Source organism: Ammodytes marinus (genome assembly GCF_949987685.1).
Source record: "Ammodytes marinus genome assembly, chromosome: 19".
In the NCBI taxonomy this organism is placed as follows: Eukaryota; Metazoa; Chordata; class Actinopteri; order Uranoscopiformes; family Ammodytidae; genus Ammodytes; species Ammodytes marinus.
The window spans coordinates 3,226,016-3,240,523 of NC_137223.1; the positions used below are offsets into that span (position 1 = coordinate 3,226,016).

A 14,508-nucleotide genomic window follows, 5' to 3' on the forward strand; every position below is an offset into this window, starting at 1 on the left:
TCTCAGTCTTCCCTTGGCCAAGGTGTCCTGTTAATCCTAACCCTACATTGTACTAGAGTGAATGTGTGAGGTCACACTAGTAAAATGTAGGGTTAGACAGTGAGACCATAAAACACTCTTTCTGCCTTTTCTCAGGCTAGGATGAACCGATTTCTAAAATGTCTGCACATTTATACTACATAGGATCTCAGAGTTCAATGCACCTTCATATTCCCACCGGTGAAGTAGGTCTTTAATAAATGCTTTAAAAAAAAACACTGTAGCTAGCTAGCATGGTTATTAGGCGTTCAATAACTGTTTATACAACATACTAGATTTTTCATAGAAAGAGTTATAATTGTTTCTCATTTAATCTCTACACCAAAAGACTTAGTTGGAGTAGAAGTAGGTGTCATGGATAGGAGGGTCATTTTGGAATTGAGAAGTGTGTGTTTTCTTCCTTACGTGACAAAGGAGCTGGCCAGTAGACCCACCAGGCCCACAGCGGCGCCGCCCACCGCCGTCACCCTGCAGCCCAGCACGTCTGTGAAGACACTGACGATGGGAGAGCAGAAGAAGATCATCCCCATGGACAGAGAGCCCACCCACGCTGCAGGAGACACAGACAGACAGAGTCAATGACTGGATGAACAATATGTCACTCAACCACCTGCAAGTTAAGAGTGATTATCTGGTCAAAAAAAACAAGACAAAAACAGTCTCCAGGAAGACGGTGTTGTGAAATATTAATTATGAACTAGAATGCTGATGGCTTGTATTGTATCTCGGTTGCACATTCGCTCACTGGCACCCACACTGTAACGGCATACTACTATGCAACATTTTAATTACACTAAAATGGTGTAGTGGATAGAGTGCGTACCATATTGGCTCCGGCCTTTGTTGCAGTAGTCGTGGGTTCAAATCCGACCCGTGGACCTTTACTGCAGGTCATCCCCCCCCTCTTTCTCTGTCTCCCCATTTCAACTCTGTACTATCTAATAAAAACTTGAAAAATCCCCGCAAATTATCTAAATAAAAAAACACTCTCCACGTGCACTGATCAATTGATTGACGTCTAGAAACGTCCCGACGGAGAAAAAGCAACCAAAATAAAGCCAATATAGCAAGTGTGTGTGTGTGTGGGGGGGGGGGGGTCGGATTACTTTTGTGTGACTATAATTTCATTTTTAATGAAAATGTTGCATAGTCAACCTTTAAAGTCAATTTGCTCAGGAAAACATGTGTCTCGTTTTTCTTTATTTTGATCTTGTTAATACATAATTCTGTGCATTGTTTCCATGTGTCTTTGCTATGGAGACACCCCGTTGCTTTTCTTAGACCAAGCATACTAAAACCTGGAACACACATTGAGTGGACAGGAAAGGAGTGATCAGGAAAGCCCTTAGGCGTGATCTCGACGCTACACAAATAGCATGAGATATCATTTACCGTCTTGGCTATACCGTACTGTAACATCTACCCTACCCTAGGTCTGATCATGGGAGCTTCACCAATAAGGGACAACAATCTATCTATCTATCTATCTATCTATCTATCTATCTATCTATCTATCTATCTATCTATCTATCTATCTATCTATCTATCTATCTATCTATCTATCTATCTATCTATCTATCTATCTATCTATCTATCTATCTATCTATCTATCTATCTATCTATCTATCTATCTATCTATCTATCTATCTATCTATCTATCTATCTACCAATACAAAATTGCCTGATTCATATTTCCAGTCAATAGCTGTCTATTCAATGTTCAAGATAAGCTAGACAGACCTGGCTCTGCAAACTGACCCTGAGCATGAGAATGAGCAGAGGAAGCAGCCCCGGTGTTTGCTTAATGCTTGGTAAGCAGTCTGTAGTGAGTCTAAGGTTAAATACTACTGTCACATGATCTCTAATAGATAGTTAAGAGCAATAGGACGCATTTTTTGGCAATGCACATAGGAAATGATTATGTAATAACAGCACTGGAAGGCTTGATCATTGTGAGATTTATCAAAGAAAAGTCAAATGATAAGGTGTTTACTTTGCTAGATAAGTGTAGCGGCAGCATATCTCTACGGCCTTGTCGCAGGAATTGCTTCATAAATAGAAGCACAGTGTAAGCTTTTTGATATATTGTTTCCGGCATTTACTCTTCTCAAGCATAAAGATGCAGAGTGGAAAAAACAAGTCCAACAAAAATACACGGGAACACACATTGTGCAAGGCCCCGTGCTGCGCCCTTAGACCGCAAAGGAAGCTAGCTGGAACTTAAGGGACATGTTCTGATACGAAAAAAAAAAAACCTGCCTGGAGAACTAAAGGTCTCTAATACAAACACACATCTAATATTAGATACTGTTACAGGTAAAGGTAGGGCTGACTAGACAGTCAATGGACACGTCTGTGCATGTGGCATGCAAGATACGGACAGAGTTGCTTTTCCTCAGATGCATACTCAAAGGAAACCGGTGTGAAAATGCCTAGTAGCCGGGGTTAAGACGGTTTCTGTTGCATCTTTTTTTCTGGAGTTACGGGAGACCACTGGGTCAAGTTTCAGGGTAGTTTTATTCCCAGAATCTTTATCTCATGTCATGCTGTCAGAATATACAGTACATGAGAGCAGCACTTTGGCCACGCCCCCTTTCAGATGAAAAAATATTTATCAGTGCAAACGGAAAAACTGAGTGCCATCATGCCTTAAAGCTGCAGTGTCATGTATTGCACGTCAAAGATCCACATTTTGGATTTTCTCAACTTTCACTAAGAATAAAGGACAGTAAAAGAAGAGATGTGTGTCAGTCCATCCATAGAGAGGAGGGAATAGGTGAACGGCTCAGTCAATACGTCTGAGAGGCAAACACTTCATCAAAGGTAAAGTATTAATGCTAATGGTGTTAACGTCAATTGTCAAAGTATACAGTTGTAACAGTAATGTTAAAAGTCAAATAAGTAAATGTATAGATGCTACATAAAACACTGAAAAGCCAAGGAAATCCCTGTTTAAGTGTTAGCCTGCTGCCTGTAACAACTCCGGGCGCTAGACCCATGTGCTAATGTTAAAAAATCGGAGGCTGAAGGGAATTTTATTTTCAGATATTAGATCATAAACCAAGGTATTGGACAAATGAAACGCAGACCTGATGATGGCAATAGATCAGAAGTCCGAGGATCACCAAAGTGATTACAGCTAATCCTCAACATAAATGTCCAACTTTCATTGCAATCCAGGCAATAGTGGTAAGGACAATTCAGTCTGGAACAAAGTGCTAGAACGACCAACCAAAACGCTTAGGTCTGTGACTTGGCCTAAAAAACTATTTCCTACAGTATGCCTGTTTGTTTCAGGTACAGCTACATCATTTGATAGCAGGTTTGTGGGTTGCCAATTAAACCAAATCAAGTAAGAAATCTGAAGTATTTTTAAATCCCATGACCACATTCAGACATCTCTCTTCAGACATTTGGATCCTTCCATCCCTATTTCCCTCTCTACTGTGCTTCCATTCTTTGCTATGAGTTTTACTTCCACGTCCATAAGGGTTTATGGATGCAGAAGTTTGACTGGTTAGATACTCATTTGTCTTGTCAGAAATATAGCCAGCAATGCTCAAGGACAGATGTGTACAGTGGACACAGAGCAGCAATTTCCCTATAGCCAAATGCAATATATACAGATATATGTCCACATGTAAAAAATACTGACAGGAAACCTATTGACCTGGGGCCTGTTGCATAAAACCAAGATAAAGGATTAACCTAGGATATTTCGGTTATCCTGGCTTGCGTTAGCCATGATCCGGTTGCATAAAAGCAGAGGGACATAAGTTACCATGGAGATTTATCCTTTACGTTTAGCCTGGTCGGGACCAGGCTAAACGTAAAGGATAAACTTATTCTGGTGCCTGATTGGCTCAGTTAGCTGTCACTCCGATCTGAAATCTAGGTGTTTAACAGTTATTCCATGATCTTCTGTGTACTGCTTTTATTTCATTAGCCTGTTTTAAAGTACCATATAAAAGACTGCATTGTCATTTAGTTAAATAGTTCTTCTTTTTTATTTGTTTAACCTGAACCATTTATAATTAACCTAATTATAATTAGATTAAGATGAAATTATGTAAATTGTCATTTATGTGATAGTCTGTTCATATTGCAGACTATATTTATACAATTGATTATCGATGGCAGATGATGTTGCAACTGTGGGTCAAATAAATTCACTGCACTTATAACCATATACAGGTGCATCTAAAACAAAATGTAATATCAATGAAAAGTTCCTTTTTTCTGTAATTTAATTAAAAAATGTAAACTCAAATATATTCTAGATTCATCACAGATGAAGTGAAATTAATCTAGAATAAACATCATTTTCAGAAGGTCAACATTTCTGTATTATAAAATGAATTTTTTACACTGTTTTTTCCAAGGGAATGTCTAGCCGTTTCCTAAAATACCAGCTGGAGACTCCAAAAGGACACTTTTGGTCCATGGCACATGAAATGTAACTGTAAAGTGTACATTTTTTATTTTCTATGGGTTATTGATCAAATTTGAACTGTGATTAGGAAAGGCTTCAGGCAAATTTAAATTTAAAAAAAAATTGACTTTGTTTTCTTCCAACATCTAGATTTTGGGGCTTTGCAGATATGCAAATTTGGCATCATTAGTAAGATATTGATGATTTTTCATATTTATTTAAACATTTTGGAAAATACTGTAATACAAAAAGTTGTTGTTGTAATGTCAGTAATCAACTGGCAAAGTTTCATAATGATATCTATAAGTTAAAAAAATTCCCCAATAGCCCATCCCCATTCACTTAAACAGTGTTTCTGATTTGCTCTATCGGCCCGCTGTAGCTTTCCAGCAGCTAGTTGACAAGGTTGTCCACCCAGGTTGTGATCGTGGAAGGTCCTAGATGTCATTTTTGGTGAACAACCTTTTACAACGCTCCATGTCCATACAATCACTTTGCCCCCTGGGTATGATCAATCAATAATCCAAAAAAAGGCCTGACATATTTCATTTTGTGTAATGAATCTATGAATTAGCAGAGAATACAACTGCTGTATGAAATGAACTGCCCCCTCACTTACGGTTTAAACTAGCAAGGCATAGTGGGAAAATGGGCCGTCTTCTGTGTTCGATCTCTGGGTCTACTTCTGAAAGCTGTGGGCTGGCACTTAACAGAATTACTTACACCTGGCTTGACAAAGCGGCCCCTTTTCATCCTGGATTGGCGTTTATGCAACTGACTAATCCAAAGTGCCCAGGCTAGACTTTGTCAAGGCTGGCTTTATCAATCATCCTGGATATCTTAATTCCACTTTTATGCAACAGGCCTCTGCTCTGGTTTCTCTGTGTGAGGCATCCAACTGTTCCTCAGATGTGTTCCCAACACTGCACTCAATGAGGTCCACTCTACCCGCTCTCATACATGTTAGCCCACTTTAAGCTACATAATGCAAGTAGTGGACAAGAAAGGAAGAAAGAATCCCTCAAGGAAAACAGGAAATTGCTGTTGTGATTTCATCTGCTGGCTCTCTCGATTTAAAAGCATTTACGCTTCAGACGAAGAGGAATTCCAGATTTGAAAAATGTAATATCAGGATTCTCTCTGTCCCAGTGACATCTAACAATAGCCGCGGGCCCCGGCTTGGACACCAACAGACGGGGCAGAGTTGCCCTAAGTCGTCTGTCTGCTTTGTTAAAGGCTCCTTGCTGGAAACCCCCTCTGCTCTGAACCCACTCACCCCACAATGACCTACAGCGGCGAAAACTGTATTAAACTCTGCCTGTTGCAATCCATGCAGAATAGATTCAAAAACCAATGAGGTGGCACCTCCGAGGGTTCCTGAGTTCCAAGTCTAGGGCTGCTCCCTGAAAGTCCATGATTCCAACCATCAGTCGGGACCCGTGCATGTTCGACACAGATTCTTTAAGTCGAGGCGTCTTTTATTTAAAAATGTTGGGTCAGGGGGGCGCCTTTAGCTCAGTTGGTAAGGTGTCCCCCTCCCGGGCCGGGCCCAGCAGCAGACCCGGGTTCGATTCCCACACGCGGTCGTTCTCTGCATGTCACTCCCCTCTCTGCCCCATTTCACCTCTGTCTCTCTGCACTATCAAATAAAGCATAAAAATGCCCAAAAAAAAAAAAAAAATGTTGGGTCAGTCAGTGTGCACTACAATGAAAGAGAATAAAAAAGCAAAACACAGATGTGATCACGGCAAACATGTTTTCAGGCTATGTGAGGGTTGTGAAAACGAAACTTGGGCTGCGTTCGAAATCGCATACTCTTTCTTTTTTCTATTCTACAATTGACCATAACAATAATCTTGTTAGCATGCAGTAGGCATGCAATTGGGACATTCTTATACTTATTTTATTTCATCATAACATTGCGCCTTGATCTTGCCTCTTGCTTTTATATCTGTCTCATCCCCGGTTGTTCTCCTACGGAGGCTCCATCGATGTGACTTCCGGTGCGCACTGGATTGTGGGTCAGAATCGCCCAAATAGCATGCTGATTTCAACACAAAAAATCTCGGCCGGGTACTGAATATGACCACACGAATTGTGACATCCTAAATTTTTTTTCTACCATACTAAATATGAGAAAGAATGGGTATTGGAACGCAGAGTCGATCTCCATTTCACTCGTACAATTAGCTGCATTTTCAGTGATCTTAAGTTAGTTTTCAACCGAGTGGGGGACACTCAAACTCAGTTTTCTGTGGTCAACATTTGTTTTATAGGTATCTGGTTATTTTGCCTGCACAACAACGGCGGCCAGTAATAATACCATGCTGTTTGACCATGCTATGCTACCTTTTCATCTAACAGCCGCATCAGCAGTTTCATTAGTTTTGGCTAACATTTAGGTTTACCCGGCATTTTTTATTTAGCTAATCCATTGCTTTAAGCAAAGTATTTCAAACGTGTGGTAATATTGTTTTGTCATTTCAATTGTTTATCCATTTACTTTTAGCTAACCCTTTTAACTGTAATCAGATTACATTTGTCTGATGCAGTAATGTTACGCGTTATATATATTAAGTAACGCATTTCAGTTAATAATCAAAAAAGTATCTCCTGACTTACTTTAAGTCCTTCAACTTTTTGCAAAACAGGAGGACAGAGAAAACAAATCAAACGTCCCTTCTTGTGCATGTTTGCGCAACACTCGTCTGACCTCACGTGTCTTTGACTTTTGCACACGAGTTCATGGATGAGGAGATGGAAAAGAACGTGGCAGAGCCGCTAGTACCAAGTCTTCCGAGGGGTGGAGACATGCACGCTAGTTCCAATTTGCTGTGAAAGGACAAGAATGTGTCGGTAAAGTGTAAACTGTGCCCGGGCCAGAAACAAGTCTTTCCAAGAATCTGCTAAGGCAACATGCTAACAACACAAAGCTAGTTGCTAAAGACTCCCAGACTCTGGAGATAAAAGCATGCAGACATCAACCAAGCAGCCAAGGCTTCTAAAGGTATCGAGGAGATATAAAAAGGCTTGTAACAGCATACACCTCAGGTGATGTTATGGACTAATCCAAAAGTAATCTAACTAGTAGTGAAACCAATACATTTTAGCAGTGAGTAATTTAGTAAAGTAAAGCATTACTTGAAGAAAAGTAACTAGTAATGTGTAACCCTGTGACATAACTTTTTTTCATACACTGCTGGTATCTTACTGGTTATAATAAATACATAAAAGGTATTATACAATTGTTTTCATAAATGTAAATATGTGGATATATTTTCATCCAAGTTAATGTAATCAATGTAATTAGCAATCTGATGTACCGCCAGCGCTACAATTGACCACATCAAGGCTTGTTCCAATTTCTGTTCCATAAACAGTGTGTCACATGTGTAAAATCATTGGAAAGCTGAGAGTCTACTGATTCGAGAGATATCAACCCTGTCAAGAAACAACCACAAAAGCAAGTACAATACAAACAATAAATAAAAAAAACAAGCAGACATTCACCGATAAAGCCATACAGTAGTCCGCACATTGATAATATTCCAGCTAAAATCCTCAGGTCATATTGGCAAAAGGTCCACACCAACTAACCAAGAAAATGTTCTAGTCTTATACACATTATGGCATCCTTAAATCCCCATATTATATATGCAGTAAGTCTAGGTTCAGTAAAAGGTCAAATACTGTGTTTATATATCAGTTATTTTGTATCAGTGAGATTGAAAGTGAATGTGAATAATGTAACACAGAGAGAAATCATATGGGGTACGATTCCTCTGAGTGTTACCATTCATCAGATTTATGTGTACGTTTGAAGGAGTTAAAGCCTTTTCAGAAATATTCATGTTACACCTGTCCAAATATTCTTTTTTTGGAAAGGCCTAGACATTCCCTTGGAAACACCAGTGTAAAACATTCTTTTCCTGTGCTTATTTTATCTCCTTTGAATCCTGATTAGATAAGGCTTCCGTTCAGGCTAATGTGTTTTCCAACTCTTTTCTTAAGTGTTTCAAGGTAAAAAGTGACAGAAAATTAAGGGGTTACGTTTTCCAGAACAGAACATCAAATATGACATGGGCCATGACTTCACTTTATTCTGCGAATAAATTCAGAAATTCTAAGTTGAAGAGTTATATATTAACCCAAGTTAATGGAACCAACTAATGGGATAGGCATACCTGGCACATATTGCAGTGTGTGTGTGTGTGTGTGTGTGTGTGTGTGCGTGCGTGCGTGCGTGCGTGCGTGCGTGCGTGTGTGTGTGTGTGTGGGTGTGTGTGTGTGGGTGTGTGTGACAGAGCACTTTCCTGGCTTGGTCAAATAAACAGCTTGTCCCTGTTGACTGTATGTCCAGGTTGTAGTCTTGTTCCACATGGAGAATGAAGACATGCTTCATTTAGCACCAGGGACCACTTCACATATTCTGCCCTATATGCCTCAGGCTGTTACACTGGAATCAACACAAACTGACCACTTAAAGGTGTTCATAAATCAACTGCTCAACGGCCAACAAACCACAAACAAGACCAGATGTCCCTCTGTTATCACAATATTAATATTTAACATTGCTCTGCGGATTATCATTTTTGTCCGGGTGTTTTTCCACGATGTAGCTGTTCTGTTAATGGAACTGTCTCTACTATATGGTCAACTGTGTCTTTAGCTTTTTACAATTCATGTCCAGGCTTGCCTTTCACTGTATATTTATGAGATTACACATTTCAGTATCTTTTTAACACACAAGGGGAAAAAAGACTACTGAATTTTCACAGAGGAATTAGGTCAACGGAATACTCAATTAATTCTGCTTTAAACTTACAGCTCCCACGAGCCTTGCCTGCCTACTGCATGTCTGAGATTCATTGGACATAATGGAAACAAAATATTTGTCAAATGATAAGATAGCTAGCATATTTGTATCACGTTATAGTTTGATTATTTCTATTACTTTTCTCATTTTGTGTTGATATTTTAGAAAGAATTGGAAAATGCTTCACCGTGTGGAAAAAGTTGAGATGGGCAAAAATGTTCTTTGTACAGAGTGGTATGGGTGTGAAGTGAGCTGCTGTACAGAGCCCATAACACACACCTCCAGCCCCAGTCTCATACCAAAGTGGGTCCAGCCTCACCGGGTCTCCACAGGCAGAGCCAATGACAGGGTAGACCCAGCACAGCCAGCGAGCAGCAGTAAGGGTAAATGGGTTCACAAGCTGTAGCCTATGTTAAGCTGAACATGTTTGGCTTCAGAGCTGAGACACTTTTTAAACAATATCCAGATCAGCCACAGTCACTGGGACGTCTGCACAACTGACTTGATTGTCTGCTCTGAAAAAAATAAATGACAGATTTTACTTTGAAAATGTTTAAGCTGTACTTGAATGGGACTGAAGAAGAGCAGCTCATGTAAAAAGCCATAGAAGAGCTGAAGTTGTGCATGAAAAAAAATGACCAGTCCACCCACAATTGTAGACAGGACAGGAGTGTCAGAGATAAGGTGGGTGGACGAAATGAATTGCAGTGAATGTTTATATAGCATACAGGACTTCCTAGTTTAAAATGTGTTACAGGGCTATCTGTCTAGTGCACCATGGCGTTATTAGGTGAGTCAATCTAGGGAAAAAAAGGACTTAACCCCAAAAAAATTGATACAAAAGGTTTTTCAATGGATTCCAGTAGTATTTGGTGTGCTGAATAACATACTAAAAGTCTACCAAAATCTACCCCCCAGAAAGCCCTCATTTCCAAGATGGCGGCCAAAATGGCGGCGGGGAGCTTGAAATGGCTATATCTCAAATTGAAAAAATGTTGCAAAGGAATTTTCAACTGATTTTGGTACCTCTGGACATGCTTACAAACATACTAAAAATCTAGGAAAATACACCTTCCGGAAAGGCTTCATTTTCAAGATGGCGTCCAAAATGGTGGCTGGCCAAGCTTAAAATGGCTATATATCTCAATAGAAAAATATTATTCAAATGATTTTTCACTTGATTCTGGTACCTGCAAATATGCTTATGAACATACTAACAATCTAGGAAAATATACCTCCCAGAAAGGCTTCATTTTCATAATGGCGTCCAAAATGGCGGCCGGGAGCGTAGAATGACTATATCTCAAATGGAAAATGTTACAAAAGAATGTTTCAACTGATTCTGGTACCTCTATACATTAAGAAAGTGCGACAAATCTAGGTAAATATAACTGCTAGAAAGGCGTCATTTTCAAAATGACTGCCTGATGGAATAGGGGAGGGCTGGGCGATTAATTGAAATTCAATTTCGATTACGATTTTGGCGTCCCTCGATCATGAAAACAAGATAATCGTAATAAATTGATTATTGTGTCGCACGCCGTGTCTTGTGTGGTAAATGCAGCGCACCCTTCTGTGCCCCCGCCCAAACACTTTCGCTTTCAGCGATTGCAATGCAATGGTTTATTCAGCATAAAGTTAAAGTACTCGCCCAAGACTGATGTTAAATCGAAACACAAAAGCCTTGCGTGAGCGAAATAGCGAGTTGCCAGTTGAAACTCCATGACGGTGGGTAACGGTGTCATTCACAGTGACACCTCGCCAGTGTGAGCCGCCGCACAGAAAAGCCCTGTGGCTTTACGGCTAAAATGAACCGGGGATATCCTGCCCGTTAACGTTGTTGATGTGGAAGGCTTCAGCTCAGATCTTGTCATCGAGACGACATTGGTGAGGTCATTGAAGACTACCGGTGGTATGACGCATGAAAGTGGAATGACTGACAATCAGAGAGCCCTTTGGACCATGTCAAAGTGCATAACATCAGAGTACAACACCGCAATGCAGGCAGGAGTTCACAAACCAGACATACACAACATCAGAACAGCACAAGGACTCAACAGAGGCAAGGATGAAAAGGGATGCTGCTGACCTGGAGAAGATCACTTCAAAACTTGCTATATGGTCACCTTTCTCTCCAGACTCTTCTTTAAGGAATGTTGTTACAGGTGTTGTTGCTGAGGACGGAGTGAACGTGCATGATTATGACTCTGTTGGACGCAATATCATGCACAAAATGATTGGACAGCCTGCATTCACATTCTCATTTAGTAGAAAGGATGAAGCCATAACCCTTGGACAAAAATCGTCTATCAAGGTTGCTCCTGATCGAACAATTGATTCTGCACTTCTTTTTCAACGTTTCCTGATTGTCTCCCAAACTGGAGAGCTATCATTGGAGGAGGTTATGCGTTACGAACTCAGTCCTTTCCCTCCTGCCCTCTTTGAAGCTGGACACATCTTCTGCAAGGCTGATAAACCACAACTTGCGCACGCAATCTGTGATCATGCAAGTGATGCAATCCTAGATTCTGTACCAGAAACAGATCATTATGTTCTTGATGGAGGTTCACTCCTTCACCAAATACCATGGAAGCACGGACAAAGCTATAGTAAAATTGCGCAGTCATATGCAGACTTCACCATCCAACATTATGGCTCAGTTACAACCATTGTGTTCGATGGCTATGGGGATGGGCCATCCATTAAAGACAACACACATCAAAGAAGAGGAAACAATATTCATCCCATTGTCAACTTCACTGCTGAGACAGAGTTCTCAGGTAAAGGAGTTCCTATCAAGAGATCTGAATAAACAGAGGCTGATTCAAATGATAAGCGATGAACTGAAAGAAAGGGGTTGCACTGTGGTCAATTCAATTGGAGATGCTGATGTAGACATCGTAAGGGCCGCAGTGGAATCATCTCTTCTTCACACCACTACGCTGATTGGAGAAGATACAGATCTCCTTGTCTTACTACTTCACTATGCAGAGAGAGATAGTAAGGGCGTATATTTCAGATCAGACAAGTCAAAAGCTGATGGCAGTTTTAAAGTGTATGCCGTAAACCATTTAAAAGAAGTACTTGGACATGATGTGTGTTCTCAGTTGATGTTCATCCATGCTCTCACTGGCTGTGACAACTTCTCGGATCTTCGGGGTTGGCAAAAAGACTGCTTTCCAGAAGCTTGTAAAAGGGGATCCTGTCCTTCAATCTTGTGCCAATGCATTCATTGTCCCAGACCAGACCACAGAGGTGATTGATGACCTTGGGTGCCAAGTAATGCCTGTCCTCTTTGGTGGAAAGTCACAGATTCCCTTGCAGCAATGCGATATAACATTTTCAGCAAGAAGGTTGTCTCAGCTTCATCAACTGTAACGCCTGAACGTCTGCCACCAACTGAATAGTAGAGCGTACTACCAGGTCATGGTCTGGATGGGAACAGAAGATGGTATGGATGCCCTGAACTGGGGGTGGAGCCTGCAGGACAATAGATTTGTCCCACTCATGTCAACAACGAATGTTGCTCCAGACAGTCTCTTGAAGGTCATTCATTTTAACTGTACCACTGCCTGCAAGACACTCCGCTGCTCTTGCAGAAAATATGGACTACCTTGTACTACTGTCTGTGGACCATGTCAACTTAAGGAATGTGAAAATCCACATAACCAGTTTCTTCCAGAGGAGCCCGAAGATGATGATGAATAAAGACCACAATAAGTGTGGCATTTATGTTATTCAACACCAACACCACCTTTCTAGTTTGAATAGTAACCAATTTGAACCATTTAACCAATGTAAGCTTACAGGCAGTCATTTTGAAAATGATGCCTTTCTAGCAGTTATATTTACCTAGATTTGTCGCACTTTCTTAATGTATAGAGGTACCAGAATCAGTTGAAACATTCTTTTGTAACATTTTCCATTTGAGATATAGTCATTCTACGCTCCCGGCCGCCATTTTGGACGCCATTATGAAAATGAAGCCTTTCTGGGAGGTATATTTTCCTAGATTGTTAGTATGTTCATAAGCATATTTGCAGGTACCAGAATCAAGTGAAAAATCATTTGAATAATATTTTTCTATTGAGATATATAGCCATTTTAAGCTTGGCCGGCCACCATTTTGGACGCCATCTTGAAAATGAAGCCTTTCCGGAAGGTGTATTTTCCTAGATTTTTAGTATGTTTGTAAGCATGTCCAGAGGTACCAAAATCAGTTGAAAATTCCTTTGCAACATTTTTTCAATTTGAGATATAGCCATTTCAAGCTCCCTGCCGCCTTTTCGGCCGCCATCTTGAAAATGAGGGCTTTCTGGGGGGTAGATTTTGGTAGACTTTTAGTATGTTATTCAGCACACCAAATACTACTGGAATCCATTGAAAAACCTTTTGTATCAATTTTTTTGGGGTTAAGCCCTTTTTTTTCCTAGATTGACTCACCTATATACACTGATCCACTCTTGGCTTAATTAAGAAAAGCCCCAGTTACTCATTCACCTCCATCCTGACCAATTATGATTCATAATGAATCCCTCTGCGGACAGGATTAGCTCAACAGGAGGAGGTACACTGCAAAAAATATCCACCTGGACTCAGCTCATTCAGAATTGAGTCTTCAAGATAGTTTTGAGTTAGAAGACATGAAGCAAATTAAAGTAAAATCTTCATTTTGAGATTAGTCTTACATCATGTTATTTTGTTCATATGAATACAATGGCATGCCTTGATTACAGATAATGACTTCTATTAAGGTAACTCTTAGGTATAGGTAAGGTTTTTTTTGGAATGACATTCAAAATTTTCCACTGCACTGGCGGGATTTTACAAGTGAAAAGAGAAGAAAAATACATCCACACAAAATGTTCTAGGGTACTCGATATCTAGTATCTACAACCCTCCTCTAGACCATTAAACTAATGTTCGTGTCTAAAATGGGTGGAGTTCCCCTTTAAGACTGATTACAGAGGGTTCATTGCTAGTTCAAACGGACACTTTGACAGTGTAGCGAGGTATAAACCGTTGCTGGCACGGGTCCACGTCTTCAGTCCCATCCACGTCTGTCAAGTCTGATAAGGTTCAGGCTTCTGTGACTCCAGTGAAGTAAGTAGATGAAGGGAATGTTATAAAACAGGGATTCCTGGGCCTTCTCTCAGCATGGAGGATTCTTGCTACCATGCTGAAACTTCCCACTCAATATGGTCTTACTGTAAAACAACCC

At 40.3% G+C, this 14,508-nt stretch overlaps 1 protein-coding gene across 1 annotated transcript in view; it reads right to left on the reverse strand.

Moving 5' to 3' along the window:
• Positions 1-14,508, reverse strand: part of slc16a10 (solute carrier family 16 member 10) — a 42,546-nt gene that overhangs the window by 15,826 nt on the left and 12,212 nt on the right. Inside the window, exon 2 of the mRNA XM_080047809.1 lies at positions 445-589. Within this exon, the coding sequence (XP_079903935.1) occupies positions 445-589 (145 nt within the window). The remainder of the gene's footprint in view (positions 1-444; positions 590-14,508) is intronic.